The sequence below is a fragment of the Delphinapterus leucas genome, chromosome 8 (assembly GCF_059928025.1).
Source record: "Delphinapterus leucas isolate spDelLeu-1000000601 "Yukka" chromosome 8, BTC_Dleu_Yukka2, whole genome shotgun sequence".
NCBI lineage: Eukaryota > Metazoa > Chordata > Mammalia > Artiodactyla > Monodontidae > Delphinapterus > Delphinapterus leucas.
In genome coordinates this window covers 33,657,999-33,681,874 of record NC_143136.1, presented here as the reverse complement: position 1 = coordinate 33,681,874, position 23,876 = coordinate 33,657,999, and the positions used below count along the sequence as shown (strand labels likewise).

Genomic DNA, 23,876 nt, shown 5'->3' with positions numbered 1-23,876 from the left:
AATTATCCCTCCATTATCAAGAGGGTCTTTTTAAATGGTCATAACAGCCAATGTATTTGAGGTTTCCTATGTGCAGGATTTAGAATTATCTCCCTTAATCCTTAAAACAGCCCTATGAGGTAGGTACAGTTATTGTCATTTACAGATGAGGAAACAGATGTCATGACAGACAGGGCCCCATTTAACATGCTACCTGCACTTGCCAAAAGGCCTACTGGTTTGGGAATCCCACAAAGTTGCTTTTAGATCCCAGCTTCTTCCACACTGACTGTGTGGTTTCAGGCAGGTTATTTAACCTCTCTGAGGCTCAATTTCCTCACCCACAAAGGACAATGATATTTTCCTCATGGGGTCGTGACAATGATTAGATGAAACAACATATGGAAAAGGATTAGCACAATGTTGTCAGTAGGCAATCCTGATAAATTACAATAGGAATTATTATTCTATTCCCTCGCCCTCTGCTTGAAAGCTATTATAAAACAGAACTCAGAGCTTGTGTACAATCTAAGGGTGCAGATGTAGAAGAGGAGAAGCTTGAATGGCAGGAATAAATTAAAGGGCTACAAGTCAATCTACCTACCGTTTCGCCCCTCCTCCACTCCACCCACCCTCAACCCCCAAGCCCAGACACCTCAAATATCCTCCATGCTGTCTGGAATTTTGTTTCACTACTTTATGTAATTCTACCTATTGCAGATTCCTTTGGGTTTCTCATATCTCATTGTGGATTGTTTTTTAATTGTTCTCCCTACCCCTTACGGGAGCACAGCTGAAGGCCGAGGGGAAGGGGAGGGGCGGGGGGTGAAGCAGAGAATTTTGTAGTGAGGACCCCGTATCCAGCAGCGCCCCAACTCCCCCAGCACATGGCTGCCCAGGAACAGTGAGAGGTCAGAGGACAGGCGGGCAATGGAAGGGGGCAGAAAAGAAAAGGATATCTTTCTTTCTCTTCTTCCAGCCCTCTGCTATTCCAGCATTACCAGGACTAGTTCAGCTCCTTAGCCAAGCTAAATTATGGGTTAGATAAGTTTTTATGGGCCCATGTGGGAATCAAAGCACCACAGGTAACATTTCTTTTTCTAGTGAAAATTTCATTTTTTTTACAATGAAATCAGTTTGCAAGTTGAGATTCCCTGTCTCTCAGTTGTCACATTGGAAAAGTCACACTGGAGCCAACATAACAAGGAAGTCACACAGTTTGGGGTTAAAGTTTGGGGTTAGAAGGAGCTGGGGACTTGTTCAGATTTCCCACCCTGCACCCCACCACCTCCCGTCTCCCCATCTAAGTCTAAAACAGGATGTGTCATCTCTCAAATACAGGCAGAGTTCCGGCCTGAATGTAGCCAGACACCCCCTCACAGAAAAAGCTCTATCTTCTATCTCCCCTGGGGCAGACGAGGTCACTATTTTGGCTTACATTTTTTCTCCTCCAGCTTCTGCTAAGCCAGATAAACAATGATTCTGTTGTGTCAACAAAGCACTTAATTAAACTGAGGACAATGTCAGTTAGAACAATGTCAATTAGATAAGATTTACTTCCAGATAGTTGAAGCCTTGGAATTAAAGTCTCCTGGGTTTCATTATTCAAAAGTTCCTTGAGGAAAACACTGAGGTAGAGAAACTCAGGCACAGAAAGCTTAAGGAGTTGACAAAAGTCACCACATGAGTCTCTCATAGAAGTTAAGACTAGAGATTGCTGTGTTTCTCTTCCTGGTCCACTGTTTGCTAGCTCTTGGGCTAATTTGTAAATGCTTAGGAGGATGTAAAAATCTCCTTCCATAGAGTTGAGGATGAAGTGGATGAAGACTAAAATTCGCGACAGGAGGGGAACAAGAAAGCTCTTCTCTGGTTTCCAACAAAACTGTACCTCCACCACGCCTCCTTGTGGAGGCCTCCTAAAACTGTCCACTCGGCCCATTTCACCAGCACCAAATTGCCTTGAGAACATAAAAAGTGGGCCAGGATGTCAGATGGCCAAAATGAACGCAGGAGACAGGCACATGGACCACTGGGCAGACTTGCGGTGGATGGAACCACGCTGCGGTTTGGGGTCCCGTCTGCTCCTCGGAAGGAGGCCATGCAGCAGCCCAGGTTGTTGAGTTGAGATCCTGATGTTCCGTCTGGCCTTCTGAAGACTAAAGTTCTCCTGCTCCTCCAGGCCAGGGAAACCTAACAGAGAGAAGGTCTCAGAGTGGGACTCAGGGTGGCCAGGTGGCTGGCCTTGCGCGCGCTGGGTCCCCTCCATGTCAACCTGAGCTGAGAGTGTATACAGAGCCCCTGGCCCACTCAGATCCCTCCCCAGGAAGCCCAGCCAGCCGTAGGGAGTCCAGCAGAGTTCCATGCCCCACTCAGCCCCACCTGTGTCCCCATTCCTACTGCCCACTTTTAGTTCCACAGAATGCCAAGAGCAAGAAATAACAGGGCCTGGGAAGGCCAAGCACAGGGGAACTTGCCAGACCCCTGAGCTCCTAGCACCAGGCAGGAGTGACCTTCTCCAGGATTTGGTCCCCACCCTCAGTGACTTCTCCATCCCCACCGGGATTCAGAGCCACCCGGACCCTCACCTTCCAGGAAAGTGGAAGGACAGACTCTCAGCCAAGGAGGGGGGCCCAGTGGTCCAAAGAAGCGTCTGACTCTTTTCCTTTTGTTTGCTCACAGGAGGGGACAAACGCCCTGTGTGCATAGAGGTTTGATGTGACAACTTGATGGACCACATGAGGGTTTCAGCAAAGGCCTCCCGACCCCACTCTCCATGCATTAAGATAATGGTGGGGTGTGTAGCGTATTTCAGGTCTTGGCTACAGAGGCCCTCCTTCCTTCTGTTTTCCTCCTCCAGCTCAAGCTTGCCCACAGGTTCCCAGAGACTCTTGGCAGCTTGCTCTCAGGCAGAATGAAGCTGTGAGCTGTGTGGGAGACAGACAGCGAGAGTGTTGCAGCCTCCTTAATGAGGGACCATAGCTCTTCTTGGAACCACGAAGCCGCAGCTACCGGGATGGGGAACCCCAATTAGGAAGGAGTGGGAGAAGTAAAGAGCTGCCTGCGACAGATCTGTGTCTGTGGTGGCTCTGTGGGACCCGTAGGTGGAGATCTAGCTGGTTGGGTTTAGAATCTCCTTTTCCTTCTTAAGGTAAGACGTTCCAGTGACTTCAGAGCCAACCCATGCTGGTGACCCTTCAAAATACACAACTTGAAAGGCGGAGGAAAAATTATTGGAGAGAGGGTTTCTCCTTGAGTTTGTAGCTCAGATAGTGTAACCCAAGAATAAGAAAGGAAATGATATGTATTTTGTTTAATGGACGTCCTCTGTTAGTTTTACTACGTTATATATGTGTGCAAATGGATATTAGTAAACAGCCGATAGCTCTTTTTTGTTCTGGCTTTCAAGTGAATCACATTATGTTTACAGCAAGATAGTAAACCTGGATTTCCCATGGCTCAGTCTGTCGGAGCATAAGATTAGCTCTTGAATTCATTAACAGTCATCTCCTTTTAAATGTCAGATAACTTTTTAAATGCCAAGCACTTACACAACGGCTTCTGTGCAATTCAAATCAGATTTACCAAATTAACTCGTTAATCTTTATTGTTTCATTTCCTGAAGAGAAAGGCTTCCAGGTGTTTTTAGCAGAACATAATAATATTAAAGTATTTACAATACAATATAGGTGAAGGAATGGGTTTTGATTTTCTGCTAAGCATCTCACCCTGCCATCAGTTTTGTAATCATTCCCACTGAAGCGTACACAGAAAAAAACGAAAAAGCGTCAGGCATCTCCACTTTCTTCTACTTGCCCTGTTTTCCTTCCCTTTCTTTGTGTTTTCTTCTCCCCTCTACTCCCTGAGGCCTTAACTCCCTTTTACTATTTATTCTGCCATCTTTAAGAGCTACAAGCGTCGATTATGATGGCTCTACCACCTAGAAAACAGAGGGGTACCTCACAGGGTCCGGGATGGAGTCAGAAGGCTGGGGCAGAACAGGTCTAGATATCAGGAATTCTACTTTCCTTTTCAAAGAACCCCTCTGAATAATCAGATACAGGCTACACTGACTGCTAAAGATAGATCCTTCCAGGACTGGCCCCTTCTTGTCACCCAGCTCTCTGCTCAAATGTCACTTCCCTAGCGAGGTCTTCCCTGATCACCCAAGGGCAAACCCCATCCCCTCCCTCACCAAACTCCATCCTGTCACCATTTCATTGTCTTCACAGATTTATCACCATCTAAAATCATTCTTCTTCATGTGTTTGTTTGTATGACACACACACAGTAGCACTCAATAAATATCAGTTAAATGAATAAAGTGAAATGAAAAACCACCCCAATGCATAGCTTTCTTTCCTGCTTTCAACTTTCCTTCTCTCCTCTTACCACTACCTCCCAGAAACCTCTTTAAGTATTTAATCTTCTTTCCTCCCATCTCCCAAACCCCCTTTCACTATCATTTGTTTGTTAGAATACTCCATCATAATAAGCAAAAACAGTACTGCACACTCCAGTGACTATAGAGCCTTCACTGGAAACGTTCCATCAAGCCAGAATTGATGGCCCCTAAACATTAGGGAGATGAGCCACATAGTCAAGAGAATTGTTTTATCAAACGATTTATAGGTCAAGTGATTTGGAGAGACTTTTCTCAAAGCCTCTCAACTCCCCACTCTTTAATCTGAGCCCCACATAAGGAGTTAAAGTAACTCCAGCCATTGGAACTAGTCTTGGCTGTGCCTTTTGTCCTCCGACCTAACACAAAATCTTCTCTTAGAGATAATAGAGAAATTTCCCTCAAATCAGTATTGTCTGATTTCTATTACTCCACCCAGTGATTCATGCATGGTTTCGGAAGCTAGAAAGCTTGAAATACTTTGTCTGATTCTTGATTGGACCAGACGCTTTCATCTGATCTAGAAACAGGGAGGGGAGGTCTCACTCTGAGAAGTGAATCAGATATATAGCTGAGATGACAAAAAATTGGATATTTGTCCAGAAGAACCTTTCTCTCTAGCCACATTTCAAAACAAAGGAAAAGGGTGTGGGTGTTCATCGGAATGATGGCTGCTTGTGGGGACCCACGAACTGTTAATTCATCATTAACACTTAAAAGTAATATAAATGTGATGGGAAGGAGGGGTACGCCCAGAGAGACAGCCATCCGTGAGTTAGTCTCTTAGAAAACATGGAAATTATCAAATCCACACCCAGGGTGATCTCATGGCACACTAATGTATGTGACCCCAGGAAATCAGCCCTGAAAAATAACAAGTAACTTTCCTCTTTGGGAATGAGGAGCCAGTGCTACGCAGAGGACAGGCCTCTGGAGGTCAGCACATGCTTCCTGGAAAGCTGTCTTTCTTGCCCTCCTTATTCTTTTTTAAACTTTTTTTTCTATTTATTTCTTTTTCTTTCTTTCTTTCTTTCTTTCTTTCTTTCTTTCTTTCTTTCTTTCTTTCTTTCCTTCTTTCTTCCTCCCTCTCTCTCTCTCTCTCTCTCTCTCCCTCTCTCCCTCCCTCCCCCCCTCTCTCTCTCTCTCTCTTTCTTTCTTTCTTTCACTGTGCCGGGTCTTAGTTGCAGCACATGGGATCTTCCTTGCTGCCTTCGGAATCTTGCCCTCCCTATTTTAACTAAGTTGGGCCATAACATGTAGCTTGCTGGTAATGTTATCATTCCTCTTGTTCTGAAAGTATGTATCAAGTGTGTATCAAGTGTGTATTCTGAAAGTATGTATCAAGTGTGTATCAAGTGTGTATTCTGAAAGTATGTATCAAGTGTGTATTCTGAAAGTATGTATCAAGTGTGTATCAAGTGTGTATTCTGAAAGTATGTATCAAGTGTGTATCAAGTGTGTATTCTGAAAGTATGTATCAAGTGTGTATTCTGAAAGTATGTATCAAGTGTGTATCAAGTGTGTATTCTGAAAGTATGTATCAAGTGTGTATTCTGAAAGTATGTATCAAGTGTGTATCAAGTGTGTATTCTGAAAGTATGTATCAAGTGTGTATCAAGTGTGTATTCTGAAAGTACGTATCAAGTGTGTATCAAGTGTGTATTCTGAAAGTATGTATCAAGTGTGTATTCTGAAAGTATGTATCAAGTGTGTATCAAGTGTGTATTCTGAAAGTATGTATCAAGTGTGTATTCTGAAAGTACGTATCAAGTGTGTATTCTGAAAGTACGTATCAAGTGTGTACCCATTTCCAGACTCTGTGCCTGGCACTGCAGCTATTTGGAAACAGGATAGTTGTGGTTCCCGCCCTCATGGAGCTTACAGCCTAGTGTGGAGGAGAGGTGGCTGTACAAGCATGAGTGTCACTCTGGGCAACGGTGGGAAGGGCTCAGTTCTCTGGGTTGTCATGGGAAGCACAGATGAGCCAGACCTGAAGGATGCAGAGGAGTTAGAAGGGAGGGGTGTGTTTCCCAGGGAGGGAAGGGCATGCGGGCAGCCTTGCTCCAGGAACTGAAGCAAGGGTCAATGTTGATGGCAGCCCTCTGAACTTGCTATTCCCACAGCGAGGTCAAAACTTCCTGCAGAGAGCCCTACAGAAACTTCCCTCGCCTTCTTGCGGGCTTTGCGCTAACACTGCTCTCTTGCCAGGGCAGGTGGGAAGAGGGGCCCTTGACTGCTTAAAATTGCCGCCGCCACCCACCCTCGCCAGCTACTCCTCACTCCCCTCTCTGCTTTATTTCTCTCTACATCACGAATCACCTTCAGACATTACTTATGTGCCACCCGTTCGCTTCTCTTCCCCCTCAGTAGGATGTATGTGCAGTTTTCCTGAGAGTGAAGACTTCTGTCTGCTTCTTACACTGCCATATCCTCTCTCCTGGGCATAGAACAAGCATTCAATAAATATTTGTTGAATGACGGAATGAGATAGGAAAGGCAGTCCAGGGCCAGGCAGGAAGGGTCTTATAAGCCTTTTAAGAAGGTTGGCCTTCATCCTGAGGGTAAGGACCTTTGAAGAATGATGTGGTCCAGTCTGCATCCAGAAAGATCACCTAGGTTGCAGTATGGGGCATGGGCTGGAAAGCAAGTTCAGATTATACTTTGTCGCTCTGAGGCATGACACCATTTGCATGTTGTGGCGACAGGAGGTGGGAGAGCCCCCAGGGCCTCCCAGACTCCTCCAACGGCCCATTCTTCCTTCCCTCTCTGCTAGATTTGTTCAAATCACTCTTTCTAACACACCAAATACATTTTAAATTTGGGAATAAACTGGAATCTTGATATAACTTTATTTGCTGCAAGGCAGGTTTGATAACTGTTCATAGAAGCTGTAGATGTATCAAAAAAGACCTCATTAAAAAAGGAGTTTTAGGCCGTCCATGATTTCGGCTCTACCGTTTAACAGCTGTATGGCTTTGGGCAAGTGACTTAACCTCCCAGAGCCTCCAGTTCCTCACCTGCAAAATGGGAATAACAATACGTGCCTTGCAGGGTTGTTGAGAGGATTAAATAAAATGAGTACTACCCTCGAACATAAGGTCCCTTTTCCCATTTTCCCATTACGCCAACCCCAGGTATGAATTATTAACCAAACTCGGATTATTCTCTGTACATATGGATCCCCTGTGTCTTCCATGGTAAAAATAGGTGTTACAATTAGTGTTCCAACGATGAAGAATTGCTTTCTATAAATATTTGGGGATTCGGACTAGCTCTTGTCACACTGTGTATCATTCCTATGAAAGTGGGGCTTTCTGCTTCTCTTCACAGGGAGCCCAGCAGTCCTTGGAGGCAGCAGCTCAGAAGACAGGAGAGCCTCAAAGTTGTATAAATAAAGGGCTGATATGTTCAAACAGAAAAGAATTTTACGCGCGTAAGCTGCACATCGACATGACGCCGCTCCTGAAGGTGCTCTCACACTGAGAAGACTAGGGGTTTTATAGACACACACACAGGAATTCCAGTTAATGCACTTCTGCATGGCACAAAAACAGCTTCAGAAGTCCCTCAGAGATCTTGCTTTATCAGAAGGGACAGAAAATAGGCAGTTTGTAGCACATGAAGAGAGAACAAATTAGGACAGTAATCACAGGCAGCCATCGGGGACAAATCAGTTGGGTGTCTGGTTCGGTTGAAGGAGGACAGGGAACAGAGAGGAGAAAGGATAACCTTGAACCACTCATAAAACAGGCAAATATAATTCATTTTATCTTGACAGTAGCTAAAATAATAGTTACTGTTTTACCACCGTCACTTGGTAGAGCTGATATTCCTACTACAGGGAAGACTAATACTTGAGTTAACCATTTAGAAGGCAACTGCCAATCCTCTTCTGGATGTCTGACCCTGTTTTCTGCTCTCTAGGAGTTCATTACTCTCCCAAGCTCAGCTTTGTGTCCAGCTTAGGGTACTGAGAGCTCCTGTGGTGGGGATGGCATTTGTCCATCTTTGCAATATGCCTTCCTGCCCCAGCATCTAACAGCGCCTGGCACATGGAAGACGCTTCCTAAATGATCCATGAATTGACCCCCTTTTCATCCCACAGCCCTCTGGCTTAAAACCTTCTTTCTCCCCATTCTTTGCCCCCTCGGAGGTGAATGAACAGGAAATATATGACCTTGGAATATATGAAATTGATCAGGAACAAAGCAAGTCTTGGCATGGAAGGATCTCAGATCCTTCATCCTACCCTCGAGGACAACATCCCAGGCCCTTGATAAGAAGTGACTAAGAAAGACAAAAACAAAGGAGAAGAAACCAAATACTCATGGGGTTCTTGATGGTGGCACTATCCAGTGCTATAGACTGGCAGGGACTTCCAAGGTCGTGAGGGTCACCCTCCTAAACTCACTGATCCAAAGTTCTTAGGTTACCTCTTCTTTGGACGACCCCAATCCCAGCTCGGCAAGGTGGGGCTTTGTTTAAGAGTCATGTATTTGCCCCAAATCTGTCCCTCTCCATGGCTGGGCTCTGCTTTCCTGTTTCCTCTTAGATAGGCTCTTTCCCCATGGTTGCAAGATAGCCATGAGCTTCTGTTTTCTAAATCGTTGGCCCAACTTGGGTCACATGCCTGTATGCAAATGAATCGCCATGGCCAGGGGAATGGAATACTCTGATTTTCCCAGCCTGGAGCCACAGGAACTCATAGGAGGGAGGGGAGGAGTGTCTCAAAAAGGAAAAAAAGAAAACCTAAAAGTTGAATAAGATAACGATTCTGGGGAGCAAAACAAAAGATTTTTGCTACAAGTATTCAAAATAATTACCTTGATTCATTACTCATTGTATTAGCTTGCTAGGGTCACCACAACAATGTACCACAGACTGGATGGCTTAAACAACAGAAATTTATTTTCTCACAATTCTGGAGGCTAGAAGTCCAGGCTGAAGGTGTCAGCAGAGTTGAATTCTTCCGAGGCCTTTCTCATTGCTTGTGTCAATAGATAGCCATCTTCTCTATGTGTCTTCACATGGTCCTCCCTCTACATGCAGTCTGTGTCCTAATCTCCTCTCCTTATAAGGACACCAGTCATATTGGATTACAGCCCACCCTAATGACCTCATTTTACCTCTTTAAAGATCCTGTCTCCAAACACGGTCACATTCTGGGGTACTGAGGGTAGACTTCAACATATGAATTTTGGAGGAACACGGTTCATCCCAAAACACTTATATTAATGAAACTATCCTTTTCGTTTACTTAGCAACAGTTTGGTTCTTCCCTCAGGGCTTGAAGAATTATGGTTGGTACTTCCTGGGATGAGATATCATCATTACCACTATTCATTCATTCAACCCATAATGAGCATCTACTACCTAATATGTGTCCGGCACTTTCTGGGCATTTGAGATACAACAGCAAACGAAACAGATAAATCCTTGTCCTGCTCCAGGCAACATATATAGTAAATTGATAGTTGCTATGGAAATAATAAAATATTTATGGAGCCTCTAGAAGCTGCAAGTGAGGAATTTTACAATAATTTTTTGTGTATTTAGTGTCCACAATGCTTTTGTATTACACTTTTTCATCCAGCAACTTTGGCGTCCTTTTCCTTGTAGAAGGAAAGGCATTGTTATCCCTAAGGCCCGCTTTCCAGTCCACCCTTTTTAAGACTCACAGAAATTGTAACTTAGCCTGCTTCTACATGAGACTCATGGGGACACGCTAGACTTTCTGACTCCCAGACCAGTCCTTGCCCCAAAGACTATATCTTTTCTTGCAAATGTTCAGTGTTAACAGCTCCCCCTAGATAGACCTTCTCCTTGTTGACACGGTAGCTCCCAGATTCTTAGGGAGTGCCTTGTAGAAAGACACAAATCTCAGGATTGTACAGCAAAGGATGGAGAGTTCAAATCAAGAAAGGCATACAGGCTGTCCAATTCAGTCTACATATTTCATTTGTGCATTTCCTGCCTAGTCACAGGACATTTCATTCATTTTTTCCTGGTGCATGTTGGAAGCAGTACACATTTCAGGGGATGAGGGTAAGAAATAAAAATATTGAGGCAGAAAAGGAAAATGGAAAGAGATGTAAATAATCACAATTGCTAACATAAATGAACTTACTCCATGCCAGGCTTTGTTCTAAGTTTTACATGCAAGAACTCATTTAACTCAAAAAACGAATCTAAGAAGTAGGTAGTGTTATCCCATTTTACAGATGAGAAAATTAAGGTCTTGAGAGCTGAAGTAACTTCTCACATGACATACAGTTGGAATATGGCAGAAACAAGATTCAAAGTCAGGCAGCCCTGCTCCGGGTCCCATGTTTTCAACCCTGCAGACCCCAACTGAGTCCTATCCAATCAAAAGCACTGCCTACCACATTAGCTAAGCATCCAGCACAGCTCCTTCTAGAAAATTCCATCCCTGTGCACTCATCCAGTCTGTTGCAGGAATATTTTCTGACTCTCCAGTACTCTGCCCTTCCCCTCACTCCCACCTGCATTCTGTGGACCCAACATAAAGCTTTCTCTCCCAATGATCATCCACTTTCCTTCAGACAACATATATTGAGCATCCATTGTATATCAGACACTGTGCTAGGCACTGAGAACACAGAGATGAATCATCTCCATCCCTGGCCTTCCAAGGAGCCTATAATCTAAGAGGAAGATAAACAAGAAGCAGATAATATCAGCACAGTGTTATGGCAGAGGCAGGCACAGGTTGCTATAGGAGAGACTCATTCATTTCTCAGTTATTACACGTGGAACCCTCCTCAAATTTAAAAACCTATTGATAACACTGAAGGCAATGCTATTAGCCCATTTTATAGGATAATCCGTATCACGCTTAGACATGGGGAAACACGATCCAGAGTACATCTGGGTTCACGTAAAAATTGAACCATGTTTTTTAAAATTTTTTTTTTTTTTTTGCAGTACGCGGGCCTCTCACTGTTGTGGCCTCTCCCACTGCGGAGCACAGGCTCTGGAAGCGCAGGCTCAGCGGCCATGGCTCACGGGCCCAGCCGCTCTGCGGCATGTGGGATCCTCCCGGACCGGGGCACGAACCCGTGTCCCCTGCATCGGCAGGCAGACTCTCAACCACTGTACCACCAGGGAAGCCCTAAAAATCTGTTTTTGAAAAAGAAATGGTAATTGATGAATAAATTAAGGTAGAGATTTTTTTTCCCCCAGGAATTTTAATAAATTATCAGGGTTCGTGGTAGTGGGGAAGAAAATAGCAATAATGCCAATTAATGCTAGATACAGAATTGAATATGCTTATACTCAACATTGACATCAAAGAGTATGTATGTTATGCCCAGAAGATGTGAAGAATGAGAAATAAGTTCCACCTCACAGCATTCACACAGGCAGTTATCACTTGGTACCCTCAAATCAAGGCAGAGGAACCTGCCTGAAATCAGGTACTTTGAACAGTCCCCTGCCCCTGGTTTGGGGCCAGCCCTGCGTTTTACTTATGCAGGCAGGTGTGGGCACATGCCACCAAGCAGAGGATGGCTGTCACTGCCACTGAATCCTGTGGTCATGTGGGGAAAAGACAGCATGGATTTCAGTGAGAAGTAACAGCAAAACAATGTTGGGCTCAAGATGTTGTCCTAAGATGGAGCAGGCCCCTCAGGAGGCAAGTTCTAGTGCCTAGAGTCCTTGAAACCAGCTTTGTTGACCACCAGCAGGAGAGCTGCAAAGGGATCACAAGCTGGTTTCGAGATGCAATGATTCAAGGACACTTGAATAATAATTTCGCCAGGAAAAATTTTCAGGGCATTGAGTCTGTTACAGTCCCCAAAGAAGGAAGCCCAGGATTAAGTAGACTATTATCAGTATTAAAGTATCTGACCAGCAGTTGGGAAGCCCTGGGTTTTCTCTGACTCTGAGTAACCTTGTAATGCATCTGGGATTCCGCTGCCTCTTTAGTAAAATTGGAGATAATAATGCTGGGACCTCCATACCTGCCTCTCAGCAGTGAGGTGAGAATTACATGAAATAATAATTTTCAAAGTATGTTCATATCTATAAAGGGTTCAGTTCACAGAGAGAAAGAAAGAAACATTCACTGGTCCCTGCCAAGAGCCAGGCCTCTCACATATTAAACATTATTTAATTTCCCCAACCCCCTTCCTGTTAAGTGTGCAGTTCGCCACCATGCAAATGAGGAAACTGAGGATTGGCGAGATGAGAGGACCAAGGGTGACGTGGCTGGCAGCAGACGGAACTAGGATTCAAAGCCACCAAACCCACAATTCCTGATATTGATTAGGCCTATCCTGTTCCTGAGAAGAATTTAATTGTACTTCTTTGTTCTGGCTTCAGAACCTGGGAGAGGAGAAGAGACAATATTTTAATAACACAAGATACCTTATGACTTTCATAAATCCGTTTTCTTTATTAAAGAATAGGTGTGAGGGCTTCCCTGGTGGCGCAGTGGTTGAGAGTCCACCTGCCGATGCAGGGGACACGGGTTCGTGCCCCGGTCCAGGAAGATCCCACATGCCGCGGAGCGGCTGGGCCCGTGAGCCATGGCCGCTGAGCCTGCGCTTCCAGAGCCTGTGCTCCGCAGTGGGAGAGGCCACAACAGTGAGAGGCCCGCGTACCGAAAAAAAAAAAAAAGAATAGGTGTGGGATCTTTTTAATACACAAGAAAATTTGTACGACCTTAAAGTTGACACTCACAAATGAGATACTGATTTCCTTCCAGCATTAAGAAGGCATTGAAATTAGTCATTTAGATGTATGTGTTACATATGTTACACAGAATGTCTAAATGTATTTTCCTAATTTAGCTTTTCAAGAACTCGTACAAAATTTATCATTACCCCCATTTCACAGATGGAGAGGTTGAGGTTCAATGATAGGTCATACAGCACATACAGCCCCCTGGAGCCCCACCTCTGGCTCCTGCATTCCCCATCCTCCCAGCAGTTCCTTCCCGAAGCCTGCGGTGAACCTAGAAGTACCATGCTCAGATAGGGCGCTGTGTGTGAGGGGAGAGGGCAGGACCAGTGGAAGGTTCTCCAGGGACAGATGAGAACTTCAGGCCACCTGGCCCAGCCCGTGTCAGTTGAAGAAACTGAGGTTCAGGGATTAAGTATCTCGCGTGACCTGTAAGGCATGAAGTACAGGATCAGGGCTTCAGGGCAGGCAGTCTGACTCCAGGATCTGCACCACAACCATTCAGGCAACTGTCTCTCTTGTCTGGTTTCAGTGCTACAGTTTGTGTTTACAAAGTGTTTGTTACTATCCCCACGCACCCCACCCCGCCCCAGACCTATAACACCACCCTGTTGCCAGCGCTCTTTCTAAATACAGCTCAGTCATACCACTGGTTTGCTTGAAATTCCCTACCACGTCCCCGTTGGCCTTCCGGTTAATTCTGGCATCAAAAATGTATTTCTTTTATAAATAGAAAAATAGAACAAATGAATATCTTTTTAAAACTCCAGACTGCGACTTGGAAGATCTGGCCCGTGTCTGATTCCCACTGTCCGGGCCCTGCAGCCACACCAGAATGCGCCCCCCAGCCAGTACATGCTCCTTCCTCTGCGGGAACTGCCCTAACCTCCCCTTCTCTGCAAGACTTAGCACCATGTCCACTGGTAAACCAACCTTCCCAGCCTAACTTAGCTTCACCTCCCGTGAGGTCCTGCAGAAACCTGTCATAATCTGTCACAGCATTTATCACACTGCATGGCGACAGTGAGATTTCCTGTTTCTCTACAAGTCACTGAGTTTCTTACAAATAGATCTTTCAGCTTTGTGCCCCCGGCGCCCGGCACAGTACCTGGCACACAACAGACACCCGATAAATATTCATAAGCCAAATGTAGAGATGAAGAGCAAATGACTTGGCCAGAATAACAGAGCTGGGATTTGAATTTTCAGTCCTTCAGCTTGTTTTGCTCACTCACCAAGTATTATTGCCTGTGTTTCAGTCATTACCTCTATAACTCATTAAAAGTGGCAGACTGCTGTCACTTTTTAGTTTTAGTTTTTTCAATTCAAATCTTGAATCCGAAATATACTCAGGAAGTTTAAACAATTTAAGTATAAAAGGGTATGTCTCCCAGCTGGGTTCCCTCCCCCTTGGACACCACTGATGCTAGTTTCCTGTGTACCCTTCCTGAGTTGTAGCATGCATATACAGTCCAATACAGGTAGAAAAATAGAGACATTTTATACATGCTTTTATATATTATACACATTGCTCACAGTCTTACTTTTTTTTACTTATTATATCTTGGAGTTCTGTTAATTCATTAAGAGATGCTTCTTAATGGTTGCATTGTATTCCATTGTGTAAATTACCATAATTTATTTAAAACATCCCCCATTGATGGGATACGTAAGTTGTTTCCAATCTGTTGCAACGAATGACCTTAGGTATAAGTCTTTTCACATGTATGCTTGTATATGTAAAAAATGATAGCTTTTTGACACTTTTCTAAGCAATAGGCAGAATGTGGTTTTTTTTAAGACCTCACAGCAGCGTGGTTTGTGGGAGCTTAGCTCCCTGACCAGGGATTGAACCCAGGTCCCTGGCAGTGGAAGCGCAGGGCCCTAACCACTGGACCACCAGGGAATTCCCCAGACTTTCAAATTAAGACTACTGTACTTCTTTTTCTCACAGGGACTCATCAAAAGATTCTTTCCAAATCCCCAACTCTCTCTGCCTCCATCTCCCCGTCTGTGAAATGAGAAGAATATTTCTTGTCCCTGAAGGCTCATAGCTGCATGTTGTGAAGACTCAAGTTTTATTCTTCTGAGCTTTGAAATTCTTCCAAAAGAGGAAGCTTGTTTCTCCCTTTTAATCCAATTTCCTGTTAGGCTAAAAGGATTTATAAACAGAATTTTTAAAAATTTATCTCTTTTCTAGTCTTCTAACTTTGCAGTTTACTGGACTGAGGCAGGTTTTTCTTGCAATCATTTTTTTAAAAACTTTCCATTTATTCAGACATGATTTTTTTTTTTATTGCATCAGGCCAAATGTGCTTTGTCTCCAAAGAGATAAATGCAAAAGAAAGAAAATTGCTTATAGCTGTTTTAGGTTTTTTTACGTCAGAATATCTCATCAGCGGCAAACACTAAGCTAACGAGTGAGAAACACGCGGGGCAAAAAGCCATCAAGCAAGAAGAGAATGTCAAACAAATGAGCAGATAACTGTGTCTTTCCAAAGCAGCTGGGGTATTTGATAATAAAGAGGAAAACTGTCAACTAAAGGGTGAGGAACTTTAGTCCCAGGAGAGGCTTCTAGGGCCCTCAGATTCCTTCTCCACAGCTGAAATGAAGCTGTGGATTAACCAGAGATCCAGGTGACAAAGGCCAAGAGCTGGCCTTATCAAACACTGAGGGCTTTACTTGAGTCACTGACTCTACCTGCCACGTTTCCTTGGCAACTGAAGAGCTGTTCTTCCAATCCTCTAGAGAAGACCCATGGTTCTCAATCCTGGCTGCACGACGGAATCACCCAAGAAGCCTTAAAAATGCCCCAGCTCCATCCAGAAAGTCTGATTTTAACATTTGGGGTTAGGTCCCAGGAATCTTTCTTTTTTTTTTTTTTTTTTTAAGCTTCACAAATAATTCTAAGACACAGCCAGGGTTGAAGACCATCGTTATAGAGATTTCTGGGTGGTGGGATTGCAAGCAGCTTGTGTGACTCAGAGAAAGAAGGAAGAGGGGATTCCATGTGATAAGAAACCTAATCTGGGGACTCCCCTGGTTGGCACAGTGGTTTAGAATCTGCCTGCCAACTCAGGGGACACGGGTTCGACCCCTGCTCTGGGAAGATCCCACATGCCACGGAGCAACTAAGCCCCTGCGCCGCAACTACTGACCCCATGTGCCACAACTACTGAAGCCTGCACACAGCAACGAAGACCCACCGCAGCTGAAAGTAAATAAATAAATTTATTTAAATAAAAAAAAAAAGGAACCTTATCCGTGGTAATCCTGGAAGCCCTACAAAAGGCCAATCTGATCCTTTTGCTGCCCTGTTTTAAACCCTCAGTGCCTTCCATTTGTTTTCAAGGTAAAGGCCAAAATCTTTAAACTACCTCCAAGGCCCTGAGAGTCTGAGTCCTCCCCACCCTTCCCACTTCACCCCATCTCTGCTCTGGTCACACTGGACCTCCCTCAAATCCCTAGAGGTACTCTGTTGCCTTCTGCCAGTCGGCCTTTGCCTGTGACATTCTTTTTCCCACATATGCCAGGCATGGAGCACTGCTCTGATGGATGGGACAAGCCTCCCACAGAGGAGGACAGATAAGGACGGTGCTCAAGGCCACTGCTAAGCCCACCTGGCTCTTCAGGGCCCTTCACGCTGGCAGCAGAATTCTTGGACACAAGTTAAAACAGATAGACAAAGAAGAAGAGACAACTAAGAAGACTGGATCCCCTTTGACGGAAGGGCATATGGACCCTAGGAGTGCTGGTACTTATTCTGTCTCATGTGTTTATTGTTGTTGTTAACCTAACAGGAAAGTGGAGATGAACTGGACTATCATGAAGAACCTGGAGGACCCCTCAGAGAAAATCACCCAGGCCCTCAAGGTAGAAACAGCTGGGTTGGGTTTTATAGTCTGATTGCAATAATTGTGGGATGAACTTTGCACTGTTCAAAGATGTTAATGAGGAATGACCCTTCCATTTCCTCTCAGGTCATGGGTTGGAAGTCAGAATACAGACTCTGATGTGCTCTTACTGTATCACAAGCCAGCTGATGGTAACATGCTTGTATGTCCTTGGACTTATTGAAAGATTTATTTCCCGCCAGCAGCTGCAGATTGATAGAAGAGAGTGGAGACTTTGGGGCATTACAAAAAGATCCCACAGGCACCTCTACCTCTGGCTTCTCCTGCTTTCATAGGCTCTTGGATATGCAAGTGAGGGAGCTGAGGTTCTCTGCCTAGAGGGTTAACATTCCACAGAGGGGGGACCAGCATCTTTAGAGACCCAGCCCCTGTCGCCCACAGCTCTGGGTGGCCAGAGCTCCTTGAGTGTGACTTCCTCCAAAAATGATGCTGCATTGGATAATCAGGATGATTCTTGGAAAGACTGGGCCCACAACTGGGCTTTTTGGCATAGTTCATATTTTGATACCCTGAACTGGACTCTAAGCTCTTCCCTGGGGTCACCTGGGCATGCTACGTGATGCTGCAGTTAGCTAGTCCCAGGTAGCAGAGCTGGTCTTTATCCTCATTGCTTCTTGCAGGAGTGGAAACAGATGTGTGAGAGATGTATTCTCAAGGAGTGGATGCAGGGCCTGCCAGCCAGAGTTGCGCTTGTCGTTCACTGTACAAAGGCGTCCAGCAGAGGGAGAGAGAGGGGCTGAAATCCAGCCTGTGCTGTGCACCCTGAGCCACGCACTCCAGCACTGGGTGCATCCACCCAAAGGAGGCTCCTTTTCCTACTTGGCCCTTCTACTGGAATGCCTTTCTCTAAGTCCTATAAGGTGCTCTATATAGGCTAGCAGCAGCAGATCTGGGCAGCTGAGTAGAGAGCATGGGCTCTGGAATAGGACTACCTCTGCCTTCACATCCCCGCCTCAGAGTCCTCAACTGAGGTTGAAAACAGTACTGCCCGGGTTTCCCTGGTGGCGCAGTGGTTGAGAGTCCGCCTGCCGATACAGGGGACACGGGTTTGTGCCCCGGTCCGGGAAGATCCCACACGCCGCGGAGCGACCGGGCCCGTGCGCCATGGCCGCTGAGCCTGCGCGTCCGGAGCCTGTGCTCCGCAACGGGAGAGGCCACAACAGTGAGAGGCCCGCGTGCCGCCAAAAAAAATTTCACTGTTTCTGGATATCAGACAAAATATTATGGTAGCCTGATCCCTGTGTTCGGTCAAACTTTTAAGCAAGGTTTCTGCTGACATAGGTCTCTCACCACCTCCATTTCCAAAGCTGAGTGACAATAGCCAGGGAAATGTGTTCCAGTCTTCAGATCTTCCATATCGTAAATCACATGTCTAGATTGTGAGCACCGAAGAGGCCCCAAGGTCTTGGCCAAGTGCAGTGGAGGTTTTAGGCAGTGTAGAACACGGCCAAATCTAAGCAATGACCAAGTCAGTCAGAACAGATTTCCTGTCTCCTGACAGAGAGAGAGAGGCCCAGCTGAGTTCCATAAAGGTTATTCAGACAGACTTTAACGCAGTGAAATATCACCACAGAAAATTAAAGAAGGCATTTGCCTGTCCCGAATGACAAATGCTAATGTTTAAAAAGAATTTCAAATCTTTGAAGGGAAAAAAAGGCGGGAGTGCCAAGGAATTTTTTTTTAACTATTTAAGGATCAATTTTCCCTTCATAGATCTTACGACTAATTGTCAGGATTGTTTTCCTACTCTAAATTAAGTAGTGATCTATAAGATTAATTATAAGCAGTGAGCCGGGGCCACATCCAATGAGAAAAGCATGAGTCTTGGACTTGGTGAGAATACAGCATGCAAGTTTTCACAAGATAGGTCAAATCAGCAACCTTCAGAGAGGGTTTGGGAAATTGCTCATTTTAAATACAAAACTTTTCTTTCTGCCTCTCTTTCCCACCCCCAAAGTCATAGGAAAGAACATAATTTCCATTCTTGTTTCAGTTCTTGTTTATTTACTAGGCCAACGGTTCTCAGACTTCGGTGTGCCGCAGAACCACCTGGAAGGCTTATAAAAATAAAGATGTCTGGGCCCTGCCTCCAGAGTTTCTGATTCACTAGATCTGGGCTGAGGTCATAGAATTTGAAATTTTATTAAGTTCCTCAGTGATTCTGAGGCTAGTGGTCCAAGGACCACACTTTGAGAACCACTGCCCTGGGCCTTGCTTCCATAATTTAGTTCTCTGAATTTGGCAGTGACTCAATTTAATCTGTTCTTTTAAATATAATGGAAGTAGAAGGATTGGAGGACACTGTTTAGGCAGCATCACAGTGATCAAGAGCATCTATTATCAAGTCTGAGTCCCGGGGTTCAAATCCTGGTTCCACCACTTGCTAACTGTGTGGCCTTGAGTAAGTTACCAAACTTCTCTGGGCATCTTTTTTCTACATCTGTAAAATGGAGATACTAATAGTATTTATCTTGTGGGGTGGTTGTGACATAAAGGAGTTAATACATGTAATGTGCTTATAAGAATGCCTGGCACACAGTAAGTGCTCACTAAAGGTTAGGTATTAGTCTGTTTCTTAAAAACCTTAATTTTAGTAGGCTTATCAGGAGAGACTTGTTCTAAGTTGATAACATGATGTAACACGATGCTTTATTTACTTTCCAAATCAGTCTCAATTGCAGGGAGTGGAGGTGGGATTGCTTGCTCTTGGGGAACTGGCTGAGTCCTCTGCGTAAGTCCTCCTCTTACTTAAGTCCAGGGGTGGGCAACAGACCCAATCTGAATGAGGTTATGTTGCGGTAGTGACATAACCCCTTGGAATGTGGCAGAACTTAAGATATTATCAATAGCTTTGAGAGATTTGGGGAGCCCTGCATGAGTGCAGAGGATCCCTAGTGAGTAGCCTGAAACAATGGGGGGTGGGGGACAAAAGGCAAGTCTCACAGAAAACCCTAGAAACCAATGAGCCATTTCTATTCTACCAGGAAAAAAAAGGCTCAGAGCGTCATTGCTTTATTCAAGAGACAGATATGTAGTAGTTAGGACGTTGGTTCTAACAAAGACCAAAATAAAGTGACTTCAAACGAGATGGAAGTTTTACTTCTGTCTCATGGAAGAGTCCAAGCTGGCAGGCAGGCGATAGGACAGCTCCGCTCCACAGGGCTGTCCAGGGACCCAGGCTCTTTCTCTCTTACCATCTCTCTGCCACCCCCTTTGCTATCACCCTTGTCTGCATGGTCAAAGCTGGCTCAGCTTTTCCCTCACCCTGCAGGGCAGGAGAGGAAAAGGCACAGCTGCCTTTTAAGGGCCTGATTCTGGACTCACACCTCTTCCACCTCTGCTCATATCCGCTGGCCTCCTACGAGCGAGGCTGGGGAATAAAGTCTCTTGCTGGGTGTTCACATGCCAAGCTAAGACTCGAGCGGAATGGACATTAGGTGGCAGTTAGCATCTCTGCCACGTGTGGGTAGATGGCTCTGTCTTGCAGATGCTACCGCTTTCCTACCTCGTGGACTCAGAGTCACCATGGTGGGTCATTTCTCTGTTTGCTGCAGACACCATGCGTGTTTTAGGCGCCCCCTCTGTGACTTGCCTGAGAAGAGGAGCTAGAGCATCCCGGTTTCCTCTATCGGTCTTTACAGCGTCAAAGGGAGAGCTAAAAATTATAATGCATTTGTGAATTTGCCTGATAACTTTGAAAAGAGCAGAGACTCCTGTGAGGCTTCAGTGCTGTCATTTCCACTGACCCCAATGGGAACTGCCTAAGGAACCAGACACCCTTCTTTGAAAACAAGCCCCTTTCTAGGAAGAGGCCAATACCAGCTGCTCTCCATTGCCCTCTCTATCACTTGACGACACTGCCACTTCCCCCAGAGCACCAAAGCGTAATTCAATTTCACACATGCTTATTGGGCAACCACTAAGTACCACTTTATAGCCCATGTATTATGTATGTTTCTTGAGGACAAGGACTGCGCCTTAGTTAGCCAGGCCTAGCAATGTTCCATAGACGAATGAATCCATTGAATGGAGGAATGAATGAGTATTCAAGAGATTCAGAGATGACAAAACCAAGGTTCCTACCCTCAAGAGCTTGCAGTGAAGACTCAACTTTGGGCCTGGCACACACCCTGTGAAGAAACAGTGCCTGCAAGTGTTAGCAAGGTCCAAGTCCTCCAAAAGGGGTGCACTCACAGACCCAGAGCCACCAGCCAGGACCTGCATCTCCACCAAAGACACAGAAGCAGCCAAAAGGGGTCGTGAATGAATAACGCTGTTGGGGAAGGACGAGCAGGTGAGGAGGGCGCTGGCCCCACTGGCTTCCAGGTGAAGGGCCCACTAGTTGCCATGCCTTCATTAACCCGACAAGGCCGGTCTATTCGGTGGCTAGTGCACTAAGTAGTTTCATCATAGTAGAGCTAGAAGGTGAGACTCACTGGTCTAGACCCTTTCTAGCTAGAACCTGGGGCCTTGTTAGAAACGTAGAATCTGGGGTCTCACCCAGACCTACCTGTGCTTTAACAAGACCTTCAAGTGACTCGTGTGTCCATTATTATTTGGGAAACCCTGGAATAGACTCACTGAGGACCCTGGGTTTCAGATTCGACAGATATCAGTTCAGTTACCAGCTCTGCCTTTGATTAGGCCCGTAGTCTAGGACACATAACTTCTCTGAGCTGTGGATTCCTTTTCCATAAACCATGGCGGTGGGTTGGATAATCTCTCAGTCCCCATCCCACCCTCATGCTCTTTGCATCTATGACTCACCAGGGTTGCACAGTGATAAGCAATAAGCAGCAGAGCCAGGACTGGGGCTGGACCTCCTTCCCAAGCTCCTTCCACTACACCTGCTCCCAGGGAAAGCCAGCCACCATTTCAGTGTGTCGCACGTAAAGCTCTGCCACCCCAGTCACCCTTGGGTGGGCCCTGACCAAGAGAGTCTCGAAAGAGACCAGCAGTCCCCATGCTGCACGGGGGCCCAGGCTCAGCCACAGCGGCCAGCGAGTAAGAGCCCAGCGGGTCAAGACTGAGAACAGTCTTCACCACGGTCCTCCTGTACAGGCATGAGGCCACAAGAGGCCTGCTGGCCTCTCTAGGCTTCCACCTCCTCATCAGAAAATAACAAAACTGATCTTCCAGTCTCTTCCTCTCATTTCCTATGACTCAGTGACCTTGGGATTGTTTCTGTTAAGGGGAAGAGTGGAAGTCTCAGTGTTAGCGCTGAGACAGCTCCAGGGTTCAGACCCCAGGTTCAGGCCTTCTTAGGTCGTTAACCACTCGCTGCATGAATGGAAATTGCCTTCATTTACTTAGGGACCGTTTGCTGATCCCCTACTGAGTGCCAGGCCCTCTGTGGTTGGATGAGACACACTCCTTATGAAGCTCCCACTCTAATAGAGGAGCCAGACCTGGGCAGGCATGGTTAGAACCACCTCTGTGTTCAATGTGTTTAGTGTTCCCAGAGAACACAGGAAGGACAACTGATCCAGACCAGCATGGGAGAGACAGGGAAAAGTCAGGGAGGGCTCCCTGGAGGAGGTGATGCTGGACATGATGGAAGGAGTTTAGTGAACCCAGAGTGCATTTGCAGTGAAGCCATTAAGACAGGGGTAGCAGTTCACACTCACTGTGTGCCAGGCATCAGGCTAAGCATTTTCTGTAAATTGTTTCATTTAACTTTTATAACAATCCTGTAAAGAAGGAGCTCTTATTATCTCCATTTGCCAGATGAGAACACTGTGGCACAGTGAGGTTAAGGAACATGTCCTTGGTCACAGAGCTGGGCAGAGGCGAGGCTCCAGAGCTGACTGACCTCCTAGACTCCATCTGTAGAGATCAAGTCTGGTTGTTAACAGTTACCAAAAGGAGCGTTTGCGGATCCTGGAGTTCTGGCAGGTAAAGGGCGAGAAAGCAAAAAGGTCAAGGGGAAATAGAGAAGAAATGCTTCACACACATATAAAGTGAAGAAATCGAAATGAAGAGAATCTTCAGGCAAGTTTTTCAAAAAGAAAAAGAAAAAGTGTGGCAAATCGGGGGAGCGAGGAGAGGACGAAAGGTCCCAGCAGGCGGCGGCGAGGCGCGCCTTCCATCGTCTCCCGCCCCCGACCGGCGGCTCCAGGGGCCGGCGGCGCCCGCTCTCCCGCCAGTGCCCGCCCGGCGCCGCCGCTCCGCCAGCGCGAGGCCGTCTCCACCTGTCGCCTCTGACCTCCTTGCAAACGGAGCTCCTTGCAGCGAGCTCGGGACTCCAGGCTCGGCTTGCCCCAAAGCGTCGGCTCTCCGGGCCGCATCTGTTAGTCTTTTCTTCTCCTCTCTGCGGTAGCTTGTGATGTCGCTACCCGCCGGCACCTCCTGCGGATCCCAGGCCTGGGTGGAGACTCACAGAGCTAGACAGTCTCAAAATCTACCAAACAGGCCGACTTAGACTCTAGGGAAGAGGTGGGAGGCAGGCAAACGGGAAACACCTTGAAGTGCCAGACAAACAATTTAAACTTTTAAATTTATAAAGCTTATCTTTTGGCTAGTTTTCCACACATCGTCACTTGGGTGGAGAAAAGGGAAGGAATTTTTGGCACTTACTCTGCAGAAAGACACTTTGCTAGGTACTTTCTTTTTTGTACTTTTATCTTATTTTATCCTCACCACAACCTTATGAGGTAAAGTACATTATCCATATTTCACAGATGAGGCAAATGAGGCTCAGAGAGGTTAGGTAAATAGCCCAAGGTCACACAGCCAGTAAGTGAAGGAGCTGAGATATGAACCCAGGTTTCTATGACTCCAAGCCCCTGGCTCTTTAAGAGAGCCATCCATGTGTTTCTGATTAGGAAATAGTTACAAGGTAGAAGAAATACCACAAAATAATGGCAGCATTTTTTGAAAG

General features: G+C 45.8%; 1 protein-coding gene across 1 annotated transcript in view; it reads left to right on the top strand.

The window, feature by feature from the left end:
• Positions 1-23,876, top strand: part of KIAA2012 (KIAA2012 ortholog) — a 120,488-nt gene that overhangs the window by 66,233 nt on the left and 30,379 nt on the right. The window contains exons 14-15 of the mRNA XM_022567431.3: positions 7,709-7,846; positions 16,883-16,955. Of these exons, the coding sequence (XP_022423139.2) occupies positions 7,709-7,846; positions 16,883-16,955 (211 nt within the window). The remainder of the gene's footprint in view (positions 1-7,708; positions 7,847-16,882; positions 16,956-23,876) is intronic.